This window comes from Salvelinus alpinus, chromosome 3 (genome assembly GCF_045679555.1).
Source record: "Salvelinus alpinus chromosome 3, SLU_Salpinus.1, whole genome shotgun sequence".
NCBI lineage: Eukaryota > Metazoa > Chordata > Actinopteri > Salmoniformes > Salmonidae > Salvelinus > Salvelinus alpinus.
This window is the reverse complement of record NC_092088.1, coordinates 77,826,072-77,839,776: the sequence shown is the minus strand read 5'-3', so window position 1 is coordinate 77,839,776 and position 13,705 is coordinate 77,826,072. Positions and strand designations below refer to the sequence as shown.

The following is a 13,705-nucleotide window of genomic DNA, read 5'->3' as shown; positions in this document are numbered from 1 at the left end:
TAGCTCAAATTTCAGTTGGACCTTGTGGGCAATCGACCAATAAAGTGACCTTAACCTTAAAGAAAGCACTGAAGACTTGAGGCACTGCACTGCCCTCCAGAGTTCAGAGATGATATTGCACCTTATTTACTACAGGATACAGTCACTGTCTTCCAATTGGGACTATTTCGCCATTATTATATAGACAAAGTAAAGACGTACAAGACTCACAGGTAATTTTACCTTTTTATTGCTTAAACTGCCATCTGGAACAATCTATACCAAAAGGATAAACGTCTTTGCACATACAGGAAGTCAAACAGAGTACACTCATTGGGTAGAATAGAAAAAGAATGGTCCTCAGATGACCTGCAGCTCTCAGAGCCTGCTGCAGGCCCCGCAAACTTGCTGAAGGTCAGGCTAGCAGGAGTGTCTACGCCCGGGTTACATAAGCTAAGGCAAACCGGGTGGATTGCAGTGTGCCTACTAGTGAGCACTAATCTTGTGATGTGTTTTACCATATCAGTACTTCTATGTGAAGAAACACCAGCAAACCACTGGTGGGTTGTGAACTGTCAGCAAATAGACACCTGCAATATTCCAGAACATCAACAATCTGAAAGCAATACAAAAGTTTTGGACCAAGTAGGCAACACTGCAATCGACTCAGTATCATGTTGATTGGTTTTGAACATACATACGGTTACACAAGTCCATCCATCCAGTCAGCCATACTGTTTTGTACATAAGATTAAAATTGGAAACATGAAAGAGCCTAAACAAAGACAATACTCCGAAAGGGGTAAAAGCATTACTGTATGTAAGGGTCCTTTCTGTTAGAAAGGGGTGTGGTGCAAGCTGTGAGGCAGGAATGAACAGGAATACAACTTAGACTATAGATTTCTGCAGGAGTTAGAAGAAAAATAGCTAATGACATGTGTTCTTAAGATTCAAGGGGTGAAGCTGGTAGTGAATGACCAACTGTTGTTTGAATGACAGGGGCAGTTTGAGAATACCATTTCATTACACTATGCTGTAGGTAGGCATAGAGTAGATAACAGATTGTTTCAAAAACACATTAAAATAATTTTCACTATGCTTTAACAGCGAAGCTGCTTTAAAATAAAGACAATCGTAAAACTCATGACAATTTAATCTGATGTCTGAATTACCACAGTTGGGATGCTTTCTTACGCTTTTTAACTTTTGCGCTCAAATACATAAATAATTAAGTCTTAAAACCATCTACAATTCAGATTTATGTTATTTACTTTAAAAGCCCTTTCGCGTACTTTTAAGAGGTTAACCCATGACTGTCACATACTGTTTTGTCGGTTGACAAGAATAAGCATTTATTTACACTGAACACCTAAAATAGAATTTATGGAAAAATAAGCATTTACAAAAAGACATTTAAACATACTTAACTTTACCATCATTCCAAACCATAGCCATAACATTAGTTTGTTCAGTCAATAAAGATAACAATAACTTTAATTGTCATAACTACAATAATAATTCTGTTTAAAAACATTGCGATTAAGTTATTTGGTGTATACTGAAAAATGCTGAATACTGAAAACCATTTAATAATCTTTTCCCCCCATATTGTAGCCAATAATGTACCAACAAATCAGAGGTGTGTTAACATGGTGATACTTCCTGTTTTGAGTTCCACTGCTTCTGACAGAATAAGAATCTTCTATGCGTTCCGAGTAGTGCAAAACAATTACTAACATTTAGCACTAGTTTGGTAGCTGTCCAACAGAAAACTTTCTGGTTGCATTAAGTTGTACAAACTCTCAAACTAGATAAAATAACAGTGAATTGGATTGATGGACCAATCAATGGAAACAATGAGAAAATGTGAAAATGTCTGCGATTTAATGTACAGTAACAATGGAGGATAACCATTGATTATCATTGCATGAAAGCTACGTAAGAAATTAGATGCAATCATTATGCTCCCAGCATTCTTGTAATTCTAAAAAGTACAATTTTATGAATTATTTTATAAGGATGTCAACATTGACACATTTTTATTGGAATCGAACTAGTTAAAAATATCTGAACAATATTCAGCATGGACTCTTACTTCACCATGTTACGTTTGATTGTCCCATCTTATCAATGGCCTGTCCTAACCTCAGGCAATCCCCTACTAATCACTGCTCGTGTTTAAACTAGAGGAAAACAATTCTAGATTTCAGTGAATGCAGTGAAAGCATACCATATGAATTTGGTACATTTAAACTGTAACATAACTGTGCTCCTATAGGTGACTATAATAGCTAGGTGATGGGTAGCATAACATTTAGATGAGTAAAACAAAATTCAAAGCAAATGGAAGATCATTTTAAGTGACATTGAAGCAAAATTGCATTAGTGGACCCTGGTTCTAAAAGAGGATGTGTTATGTGGTTACATCCGGGATTAGGGGGTGGGTACAGGGGTAGGGGATGGGTACAGGGGTAGGGGATTAGGGGGTGGGTACAGGGGTAGGGGATGTGTTATGTGGTTACATCCGGGATTAGGGGGTGGGTACATGGGTAGGGGATGTGTTATGTGGTTACATCCGGGATTAGGGGGTGGGTACAGGGGTAGGGGATTAGGGGGTGGGTACAGGGGTAGGGGATGTGTTATGGGGTCACATAGGGGATTAGGGGGTGGGTACAGGGGTAGGGGATGTGTTATGTGGTTACATCCGGGATTAGGGGGTGGGTACAGGGGTAGGGGATGTGTTATGGGGTTACATCCGGGATTAGGAGGTGGGTACAGGGGTAGGGGATGTGTTATGGGGTTACATCCGGGATTAGGGGGTGGGTACAGGGGTAGGGGATGTGTTATGGGGTTACATAGGGGATTAGGGGGTGGGTACAGGGGTAGGGGATGTGTTATGTGGTTACATCCGGGATTAGGGGGTGGGTACAGGGGTAGGGGATTAGGGGGTGGGTACAGGGGTAGGGGATGTGTTATGGGGTTACATAGGGGATTAGGGGGTGGGTAAAGGGGTAGGGGATGTGTTATGGGGTTACATAGGGGATTAGGGGGTGGGTACAGGGGTAGGGGATTAGGGGGTGGGTACAGGGGTAGGGGATGCGTTATGTGGTTACATCCGGGATTAGGGGGTGGGTACAGGGGTAGGGGATGTGTTATGGGGTTACATCCGGGATTAAGGGGTGGGTACAGGGGTAGGGGATGTGTTATGGGGTTACATAGGGGATTAGGGGGTGGGTACAGGGGTAGGGGATGTGTTATGTGGTTACATCCGGGATTAAGGGGTGGGTACAGGGGTAGGGGATGTGTTATGGGGTTACATCCGGGATTAGGGGGTGGGTACAGAGGTAGGGGATGTGTTATGGGGTTACATCCGGGATTAGGGGGTGGGTACAGGGGTAGGGAATGTGTTATGTGGTTACATCCGGGATTAGGGGGTGGGTACAGGGGTAGGGGATGTGTTATGGGGTTACATCCGGGATTAGGGGGTGGGTACAGGGGTAGGGGATGTGTTATGTGGTTACATCCGGGATTAAGGGGTGGGTACAGGGGTAGGGGATGTGTTATTGGGTTACATAGGGGATTAGGGGGTGGGTACAGGGGTAGGGGATGTGTTATGGTGTTACAAAGGGGATGGGGATTAGAGGGTACAGGGAGTAGGTGTGTTATGGGGTTACATTGGGGATTAGGGGGTGGGGATTAGAGGGTACAGGGAGTGGGTGTGTAATGGGGTTACATCGGGGATTAGGGGGTGGGGTAAAGTGTGTTATGGGTTTACAAAGGGGATTAGGGGGTACAGGGGGTGTTCTGGGGTTACAAAGGGGATTAGGGGTACAGGAGGTGGGGAAACCCCTCAGACAGACAGTGACACAAAGCTGTTGTACTGTTGGATGTTGCGTTTGAGAATGTCCGAGCAGGGTCCCAGGACACGCTCAAACCGCGGTCGGTCCAGCTTCACACACTTCAGAGGACCGCGGGCGACCACAGTGGCAGCACGGGGACGGTTCATCAGCAGGGCAATCTCACCTGGAGGAACGGAGTACATGTTCAATACAAAGCAGGCTTCACAAATCTGGTTAATTTAAATATAACCTCCATATGTGAGAGGCTTCACAACTCAGGTTAGAGCTTTGTGCTTATTCATCATACCACCTTAAAATGTGAGATTCAGGATTAAATAGTGCATATATAAACAAATTAATCTAGAAAGAAACTTGATGCCTGAGGAGGTTCTTCTTACCAAAGTAGTCAGACGGTTGTAACCTCCCAACTTCCACAAACTCCTCGTTCTCAGAGCGACGCTGCAACACAGCTGCAGAACCCTACAGAACACCAACATCAGGGTAGTGTTCAGTAGGGAGAAAAGGTGTTGAAACAGAGTGAAACGGGGAGGTACTTTAGTGTGATGTGCATACCTCCAGTATGATGAAGAACTCGTCGCCAGGCTCTCCCTGCACCACGATCTTCTGTCCGTCATCAAACTGCACCGGCTCCAGAGAGTCAGCCACCGTCAGACGCTCCCATTTGTCCAGAGACTCTGAGGGGTGGAGTCACAAGATGGGGGCATCACAATACTATGTAACATAATACTACGTATGTAACATCACAATACTGAACCAAAAGAAAACAACTGTACAGTACAGCTAGGTGGTAGAGGAAGGGTTATTAACCCCTCCGGCAATGAACAGCATCCTGAAAGCCACTGTATGCTATAATCATAATTATTACAGGGGAAAAGTCAAAGATGAGAAGAAACAGTGAGCCTTACCTAAGATGGAGACTTTGCTGAGGAACTCCTCGTACATCTTCCTCTTCCTCAAAGTGCTGCCCTGTAAACAACAACAATCCTAATGTTTATTCCCGAGTTCTGACGTTTGTTGTAAGCCTTCAAACGCCATCATGTATCTGCTGCTCATAGGGCTAATCTTTTGTAGTTGTCTCCAATGTTCCCCCCAATGTTTTACGGCACTGAGCAAATTTCAGGTCTGCTGAGCGAAAACTTGACGGTAGTGAAAATTCTGTACAACTTCCAGCACGTGTTTACAGTGAACACTAAGGCTGTACACCCTTTGAACTACAGTTAAGTGGCCAGGTAGGCTATTTGATCATAATGTACAGTAGACCTACCAGAGTGGCCTACAATCAAAAACAATAGAGAAAATGCATGCCATAGCATTTCAACATGGAAAAAGCTGTTCTATCATTTTGCATACAATAGCAGCCAATGTGTGGTGTTCAATGTAGGCCTACATTCCATGAGACTTTAGAAAAAAAACATAAAGGGCTTGACATTAACCTGTTTATCCACTTGTCCTTCAGACATGGAGGTGACTGAAATACTGTTGTTTTGCTTGATGAAAGAAACCACTTTACAAAATAAAATGCATTATTATTCCCATACCATTATTACAGAGAATCAGACAAATTATGCTACCCTCTGCCTATTAGCTACTTAGCTCATTCAACCCGGTGTCAAAATACAACACTGCCCATTTACAAAAAATAAATAAAATAAAGCTCTTTTCTTGACTCGCTTTTCAAAGAGGTCTAGAAATGTACACGTTTTGTGCTCTTGTAGGAAGCAATCACTCCCCTATTACTGACTACAAATGATCTATAACTGGGCTAATAACTCACTAACTAGCAACGGATATGAAGAAAATGTGCACACGTGGCTACATGCAACTCTCGCTTTGATCTCAAAACAAGCGTACATACTCACGACCGCTCATGCTGTAAACACAGTCCAGTTCAAATATGGCACAAATCCATATACTGCAACGGTCTATTTGCATATAGACCTACTGCAGCTATGATTGGTTATGCCACACCGGTCTGTGTAAAGCACGGGCTGAGTCGTGTGTGTCAATGCAATAGAAACCTACTCAGATGCGTTCCGCCTACAACTAAATCTCTTGCATAGTTTATTATGTTGCATTGAAAATGGCTAACAATGCATTGATTCGAATCACAATTGCCACAGTAAAGGGAAACATTGATAGTGTTAGCAGGGAAAACTGTAGAACAGTGGTAAACCAACCTTTTCTGAGTCAAGATCACTTTGAGTCAAAATGCACGCTCAGATGTTTTTAACGTGACGAAAAAAACATAACCCTATGCAACATTAACCAATTATAAACAGTACTGTAGCAATGAGGTTGCTCAGTATGCTATAGGCCCAATACAATATAACCGCATATTAGCTTCGCCTGAATTGCCAATGCATTGTTGTTTGGGCAATTTTTTGGTATTATATTTCAAAATTTGAGGTAGGCTATATGACCACACCAGTAATAGATCCGTTGTTGTATTACTTGTATGCTCACTCAGCTGTGCTTCACATTTAAAATGATTTGCTTTTTATTACTGGGCTGATGGTGCCTGCATCTGATGGTCAGTCTCAGCAGAGGAACAGAGCATCTCAACATCCCTCCATTCTCCCTTTCCTCCACTGACACTGACCAAAAAGGGTCACTGTCTTCCAGCTGATGGCACAACTTGAGTCACACCGCATTATTTCTGCCTTATGCACAAATTCATGTTGTTACTCATATGAGAAAAGTGAAATATTATTTAATATTAAATAATACCGAAGACGCTAATAATAACAGCGTAAGCCTATCTACTTTCCTACTCATTCATTACTGCTGCAGTGCCTGTTGTAGCACTGAGTGGAAATAGGAAGAACGTGCATTTTATGGCTTATAAAAGTGTTGAATACAAAGTGTTGACAGTACAGAGTAAGAATTTAACATCAACTCACTCATAAAAACAGCATCTCTTTGCTGTACTTGTTGACAGTCTCTCTCTAGCCATGGTTTTAAACATTTAGAAATCTCAGAATAAAATTTGCTGTAGCTTTCTTTTATGCCCGCTATGTTACTGCAGACACTGTAATCTGAGCCATCCGATTGGCCAGCGGTAGACCTTTCGTGCATTTGATTTGCTCTCAAGGCACGCTGGTAAGGCAGAGTTTGTATCTTCAGACACATGAAATGGTTCAAAATGGCAACAGTTGGCCTATCCGGCGCATAGGACAGCTGAATCAGGTGCACTTACCGCCAACAGCCAGAGACAAATTTTTAAAAATATTAACATAAGGCTTTATCATTGGGTTTTTAATAGAAATGTTTGCCGATCAACTAGGAATGCCTTGGAGATTGACGTGACCACTGCTCTAGAAAGTTGAGAGAAGTTCAATCTAGTGCTTCTCTCTGTGGGCTGATATTTCTGCACGGCAGTCCCGGGGGAGCTGTGCCGACAGTCTCTGTGCTACTGCGCGCATGCAGCTTAGAGGGAACATTGGTTGTCTGTATATTCAATTCATTAAATCCAGCAGTTATAAAAATCATAGCAATTCCACCTGTCCCTACTCATCGTTAATTATTCCAAAAGTATTGAAGGTAAATCAACAAATTGGGTCAGTCAGGTGAAGTGTCATAGCAGAGCAGGGCGAGGCTCACCATGAGTATCCTCCTGTAGCTGTCTCTGTCGATGCCCCACAGTTTGACGTTGGTTTTGGCTCGGACGGTGGCAGCCCTGGGGGTCCCGTAGATCAGGGCCAACTCTCCAAAGCTGCCCCCCTCCCCGATATTGGTCACCCACTCATTGTTGACATACACCTGGCAGGAAGGTGTGGGGGGGTGTTTAGACATTTAGACCAGGTAAGGTTAGTAAAATACTGTCTCTATTAGATGTTGTCGTTTCTGCCTATGTCTATGTCGTTTCTTGTATTGTGTAGAAATAATTAGGTTTGGCCATCTAATTAGAATCCTATTTCTATGAGAGTAGGCATGCTAAGGTATTAGATAACAGGAATCTGAATAACCAAGTAACAGATGACAAAAAATAACATAAAAAGAGTTGCAAAAGTAAGCCTGTCATATTCCGGGGGGGGGGGGGGAAACAAGACAAGCTTTCAACTTGGGGGCCTGTCTTTTTTTTTATTTTTTAAATGGAACGCTTGTGTGTGTGTTAACACGAGAGTCATTGTGCAAAAGCAAAAAGAGTGTTGTTGGTTCCTAAAATACATCAAAGAGACGTACATCCGTCTCTCCTTGGTCGATGACGTAGAAATTATCCCCCTCATCACCTGACAGGGAAGAGAGGATATTGTTCATATTTTCTCTGGAATAAAAAGACATTCAGGTCTAATTTAATTTCCACTGAATCTAAAGAAAAATAAGATCCTACTGTACCTTGCATAATGATAGTCTCTCCAGCGATGTAGGTAACTGAAAACATGGCATCAAATATGTCACTGCGAATAAAGATTGTATTTGTTAAGCTTTTGTAAAAATATTAAAGTTTGTGACTTGATCAGTGGGATTGATAAACTCATTGACAACCAAACTTTACAGACAAATCAAAGCCTGTTAACAACATACCTCCTCTCGTTGTCATCCAAGTGAGAGAAAAGCACATTCTTTTCGATAGCTTTAGCCAGGGCAGCCATTGTTTTGTAGTCTTTAGGAATGACCTTGAAAACAAAACGCATCCAAGATTAGGCATTTCACCCAAGCTATTCACAAGATCTCCAGCCAGCCCATAAATGACTAAGTAGAGGACACTTTTGTGGACTAGTCTGAGCGACTGTGTTTTGTGGACTAGTCTGAGCGACTGTGTTTTGTGGACTAGTCAGGGATGCAAACTGGTGAGGGCCCAAAAAGGTGACACTTTTTTTAGCATGTTTGTGCAAAAAAAAATGTATCCCTGCTAGGAGGAAATGCAGGTTTTAACTAATTAAACAACAAAGAATATGATCTACATGATCAGTCTCTGTGTGTAAAATAAGTGGTTAATGTGAACCTAACTCATAGGTAAAAAAAAATAAAGAAAGCAATTCAATGTTATTTGTTGCCTAGACTTTACTGCAAATTACCCTCAAGTCTTGAGAAAAAACAATACACTTATATTGCAGTTAGACATGAGAGCCTTTATAATAGAACGCTTGTGACCACACACACACATAAATATTGCACTTGGGGAAAAAACATATTGGGGAAAAAAACTAATACAATGAAACAAAAACGCAGCTATTTTTGCTCTATTATAGAGGCCACTTATAGTAGACATCAATCAAGTACACAAGGCTACATGTGTGCAAAAATAACGTTCACTGAGTAAAAAATTTAATAATCCCCTTCACTCACACACAAGTGTTACTGTCAAGTACAACACAACAAAGGCAATATCTTTGGGCTACACTGCACATTATTACATTTTCTGCCTGTGGACATATGTCCTACAATGTGCCAGCAGAGCAAGATACCCTTTGTTGGCATAATTGATCTCTTTCAGGCAGAGAGTACACCTGGCATACCCCTTTTTATCCGCTGTATTGAAAAAGGTGAGAAATAGGGAAAGTGTGTGGTGTTTCTTTCACCTCTATAGTGGCATCCAGTTTAAGCCAGGCCCAACTCCAGCTACACTTGATCCCTGAATCCACTTGTTTAACAAGCAACGCCTCATTTTCACCTAATTCTCTCTTTCTGAAAATTAACCACATACTGTAGAGGTTAAACATTAGTTCACAGATCGTAGTTAGTTCGTTAGCAAATTAACTAGTCAACATTTCACACAGATTCCCAGGATCCAGTAAGCAACTAACGTGTTATAACTTGAGAAACGGCAAGGAGTCATATACCAGTTAATACTATAGCGAATTGGTTAGGTTACTAATGTTAGCTCATCTGATGTTGTAACGTTAGCTGTCTGACTTTATTAGCCAGCTACTTTTCACATCATAAACTCAATTATTTGACCAGTTAAGCTGGCTAATGTTGCTCAATATTTCTCTGGCTAGCTAATGAAGAATTCGATCCAGCTAGCAAGATAACGTTACTCAATGCTAACGATTCTTGTTCCACCACACTTTCTCCCTCACCTCAAACTATTCAAATGCCAGTTGTTTTTTGGTTACAGCTCATGAGGCGCTGATGCTGTAACTAGCAAATTGGTTGTCTCTTCTCTCTTCAGTAGCATGCTGCATTCTGTTGCTATGTGAACGATGGATACAGCCTTGGATACAGCCAGTATTGCGCCGAAAGCGCATCACTCGTTTGCTTACAGACAGTAGTGTGATCCAAAGCCATGCATCCCTGGGACTAGTCCGAGTGACTGTGTTCTGTGGGCCAGTCCGAGTGACTGTGTTCTGTGGGCCAGTCCGAGTGACTGTGTTCTGTGGGCCAGTCCGAGTGACTGTGTTCTGTGGGCCAGTCCGAGTGACTGTGTTCTGTGGGCCAGTCCGAGTGACTGTGTTCTGTGGGCCAGTCCGAGTGACTGTGTTCTGTGGGCCAGTCCGAGTGACTGTGTTCTGTGGGCCAGTCCGAGTGACTGTGTTCTGTGGGCCAGTCCGAGTGACTGTGTTCTGTGGGCCAGTCCGAGTGACTGTCTTCTGTGGGCCAGACCGAGTGACTGTCTTCTGTGGGCCAGACCGAGTGACTGTCTTCTGTGGGCCAGTCCGAGTGACTGTCTTCTGTGGGCCAGTCCGAGTGACTGTCTTCTGTGGGCCAGTCCGAGTGACTGTCTTCTGTGGGCCAGTCCGAGTGACTGTCTTCTGTGGGCCAGTCCGAGTGACTGTGTTTTGTTGATGCTGTGTTGTTTTAGTAGAGCCATGTGTTTGAAGGTGATTTCCTTTTTTTCCTGCGTGCGTTTCCTCACCTTTCTGACATAGGATGCAGCGTCCTCCTCTGTGTAGACCTCAGCGCTGATGGCTCCTCTCCGCCGGCGACCCTTGACAACGGGGTTCATGGGAGGAGACACCTCCTCATCCCTGGAGTCAGAACGGCTGCTGGCCTTCTGCTGGTTTAGGATCTGCTTGGCCTCCTCCTGCACGAGGTCACAAACATCCAATCAGCTGGCAGGGGAATGCTTTACAATATAAAAGGCACTACAATGATAAAACTACTTTCATGGAAGGGCCTGTCAGGTCTGGAGGTACACAGCTAGACGGTACGCATGCATGCACGCACGCAGATGCACGCATACACACCACCCTACCCACCTTCTCCAGCCTCTCAAAGTACTCTCTGAGGAATGCCATGGGTCTGTCAGGCCTGGAGGTACACAGCTGGACGATGCAGTCCTTCAGCAACTGCTGGATGTTGTGTTTCTGCACGTAGAGCTCACACTCCCTCAGACTCCTCTCCTCCTCACTGCTCGTACTGCTCGACGCCATCACGATGTGCTCCTGCTCCGCTACGACCTGGTAAACAAATCTGACCTTTGAACTAGAGATGGAGAGAGACAACTTGGATGGTTACTTCTATCATTTTCTGAAAGAGTTACAATGCTCTTCTAATGTGGTTGTTATTGTCTTCTAAAATGAGGGCGCATGTGAGACAGAAATAAAGTGAAGAGAGGTGTTGCAGGGATGCTTGATGGAAATGTGGTCATATGATGTGATTACATCTTACTGAGTGGTAAACCCACTGTATCCTTGCTTGATGTCATCTGACATTTCTTATCAGTTTCATAATGCAGAGGTCAGGATTACTGTATATCATAAACAGTAAATAGCACCATGTCATTCCTAATCTAACAAAGTAGATTATCAAAGACGGAGCCAGATAGCAAGCACGCCATGCTGCTTTACTACTAAAGACAGGATCTATTGCATTGGTAAAGTTAAGTCCTCCACCAAAGGGTTACATTGTACTGTTCAGTCGCATCACTCTAAGACAGATCATGAGGATACAAATGATAGAAACAACCATTTATATCAAGCATTAATAAACTAAATATCTAGCCGAGCTAATGTTGACTAGGATTTCAGACAGTTCTTGAATGTCCTGTTATCTAGTGATGCTTATTGTTCTGGCGTTTACTGCTTATGAACTTTCTCCTGGAATAATATGAGAGATGTCAAAAAAAACGTTGATTGGAGCAGTAACGTTTACCAGTTGGAAGGGTAAAAGTATAAAGCAAAAACGCTGGTTGGCTACGATGCTAGTTAGCTAGCTATATTAGCTATTGCCTTCAAATACAAACAGGGAGCATAACCGATGACAGCATTCAAGACCTAGCTAGTTAGCTAAGTTAGGCCTTTAATACGTAGTTAACTAGGTACTAGAGTTAGTACGCGTCACATCGCTGTTTGGTCGCAAATTACTGGTACGTTAGCTAGTTAGTTAACTTAAACATACTAATGACGAAGCTAGCTTGCAAAAAAATTATTGATTGATATCAAATCTAGCTAACTAGTTGGCATTTAGGCCTGCAAAGCCCTCTTGCCAATGACGCCATCTTGAGCTCTATCATAAACAAATGCGAGGCGGAGGCTACATATCCCGCAATTGCAAGGACATCAATTTTCAACGACGAAGCATGTAAATACTTACAAGAACCCGTGAATTCTTACCGAGCCCTTCGTCACTGACTCGGTTTTGGATGTTATTTCCACAAACGTACCAAATTTCTCCCTTCGACTTTCCAAATCCTTGGACCGCTGCCCCACCGGATACGGGTTTAGGACCAATCACGAGCCGTCATTGACGTCAATTCGCCTCGTTCTGACACGTGAGCCGTAACCCTTGGCAACATTAAAGGGGAACGCACGGAAATCATGACGTCAATGGGAAAATTATTAAAATGATAGCGGATAGAAGGACCGGATAGTCTCCTATTCAAAATGTCCCATGAACAGTGAGTGGGTGGAGCATCCTCTATTCAAATACATCTCAATATAGGAATATTTTTGGGGATGAGATTGTTGTTTTAGATTAATGTCTGCACGCTATGCCTCAGCAGTTCAGGCTTATAATAAACAATAGATGGCAGTGCCATTGGATTATATTTATGTTTCATGATTGATCAGCCAAGGAATTTGTAAAATACATTGTTGGTATGCATAGCTTTTGTGCAAACTGCAAATGTTTTAATTTTTTATTTTATTTTTTACTCTGCAAAGCTTCACATAGAAAGATGTGTCAAAGATGGTCAGCAAAACATTCAATGGGTCCATCCATTTGATGCAGCACACTCCAACCGATCAAAACAATTCCTCGTGCCCAGAATGAAGGTAAAATTAAATAAACGCAATCGTTTCATTTAGAATGGGCGGTTCTCTCTGTACTTTTTCCGGGGAGTTTTATTGTAAATGAGGAGATTCGATTAATCTCGGACGGGCGTCCGAGGATGCGTGTTTTGCACCGGGTGAAAGTTGATTGCATTCGTTGTTGTCTCCCGGGTGTGACGAAATCGGCTCAAAACAAAGTGACGTGGAGCACGTGGAGTAACGCTGAGTGTTACACCTTGATCACACTGACAGCGCAATCGAGATTTGGTACACCAGAAATACATTAATTTCCAATGGAACGCTGTATTTGCCTTGCAGCATTGCATTGCAGAGGGTTCTGTGTGGTACATGCATTGGATTTATCGTACCTCTATGCATCAAATTGTATGCATAGACAGATTGACGAAATGGTAGCAGAAGGTGAATGTTGAACATTTGCTGCGTACTATTTTCGCAATGATGCTGTAGGTGCGATCAGGGCCTTCTTGCCATACGGTATACATTTTACTTAGTCTTCACAATACATGCCGCATCACAACAAAAAGTATAATTGTACACATTAGCAACGTCTTCCGTGGTTTACTACTGGTACCGCACACAAGTCAAAGCAAAGCACAAATTGAAAAAATCCAACACGCGCGACACACTGCACACAATGAATGCTACGCAACCTAGTCCTGCAGATGAGTCGCAGTGGTGTGTATTGCCTCC

The 13,705-nt window shown here is 42.8% G+C and overlaps 1 protein-coding gene across 2 annotated transcripts; it reads right to left on the bottom strand.

Moving 5' to 3' along the window:
- Window positions 1-213: 213 nt before the first annotated feature.
- On the bottom strand, window positions 214-12,470 carry LOC139571388 (cAMP-dependent protein kinase type I-alpha regulatory subunit). 2 transcript variants are annotated; one of them, XM_071394206.1, is made up of 11 exons: window positions 12,318-12,470; window positions 10,982-11,207; window positions 10,639-10,806; window positions 8,364-8,455; window positions 8,175-8,236; window positions 8,022-8,068; window positions 7,440-7,598; window positions 4,745-4,805; window positions 4,392-4,513; window positions 4,217-4,298; window positions 214-4,002 (listed from the first exon to the last, which is right to left on the bottom strand). In XM_071394206.1, exons 2-11 carry the CDS (start codon window positions 11,153-11,155, stop codon window positions 3,830-3,832), a joined length of 1,140 nt encoding a protein of 379 aa, XP_071250307.1. In that variant the 5' UTR covers window positions 11,156-11,207; window positions 12,318-12,470; the 3' UTR covers window positions 214-3,829. The 2 variants fall into 2 exon arrangements, with proteins under 2 accessions (XP_071250307.1, XP_071250308.1); XM_071394207.1 differs by having other exon boundaries at window positions 10,982-11,182; window positions 12,318-12,457.
- Window positions 12,471-13,705: the final 1,235 nt, after the last annotated feature.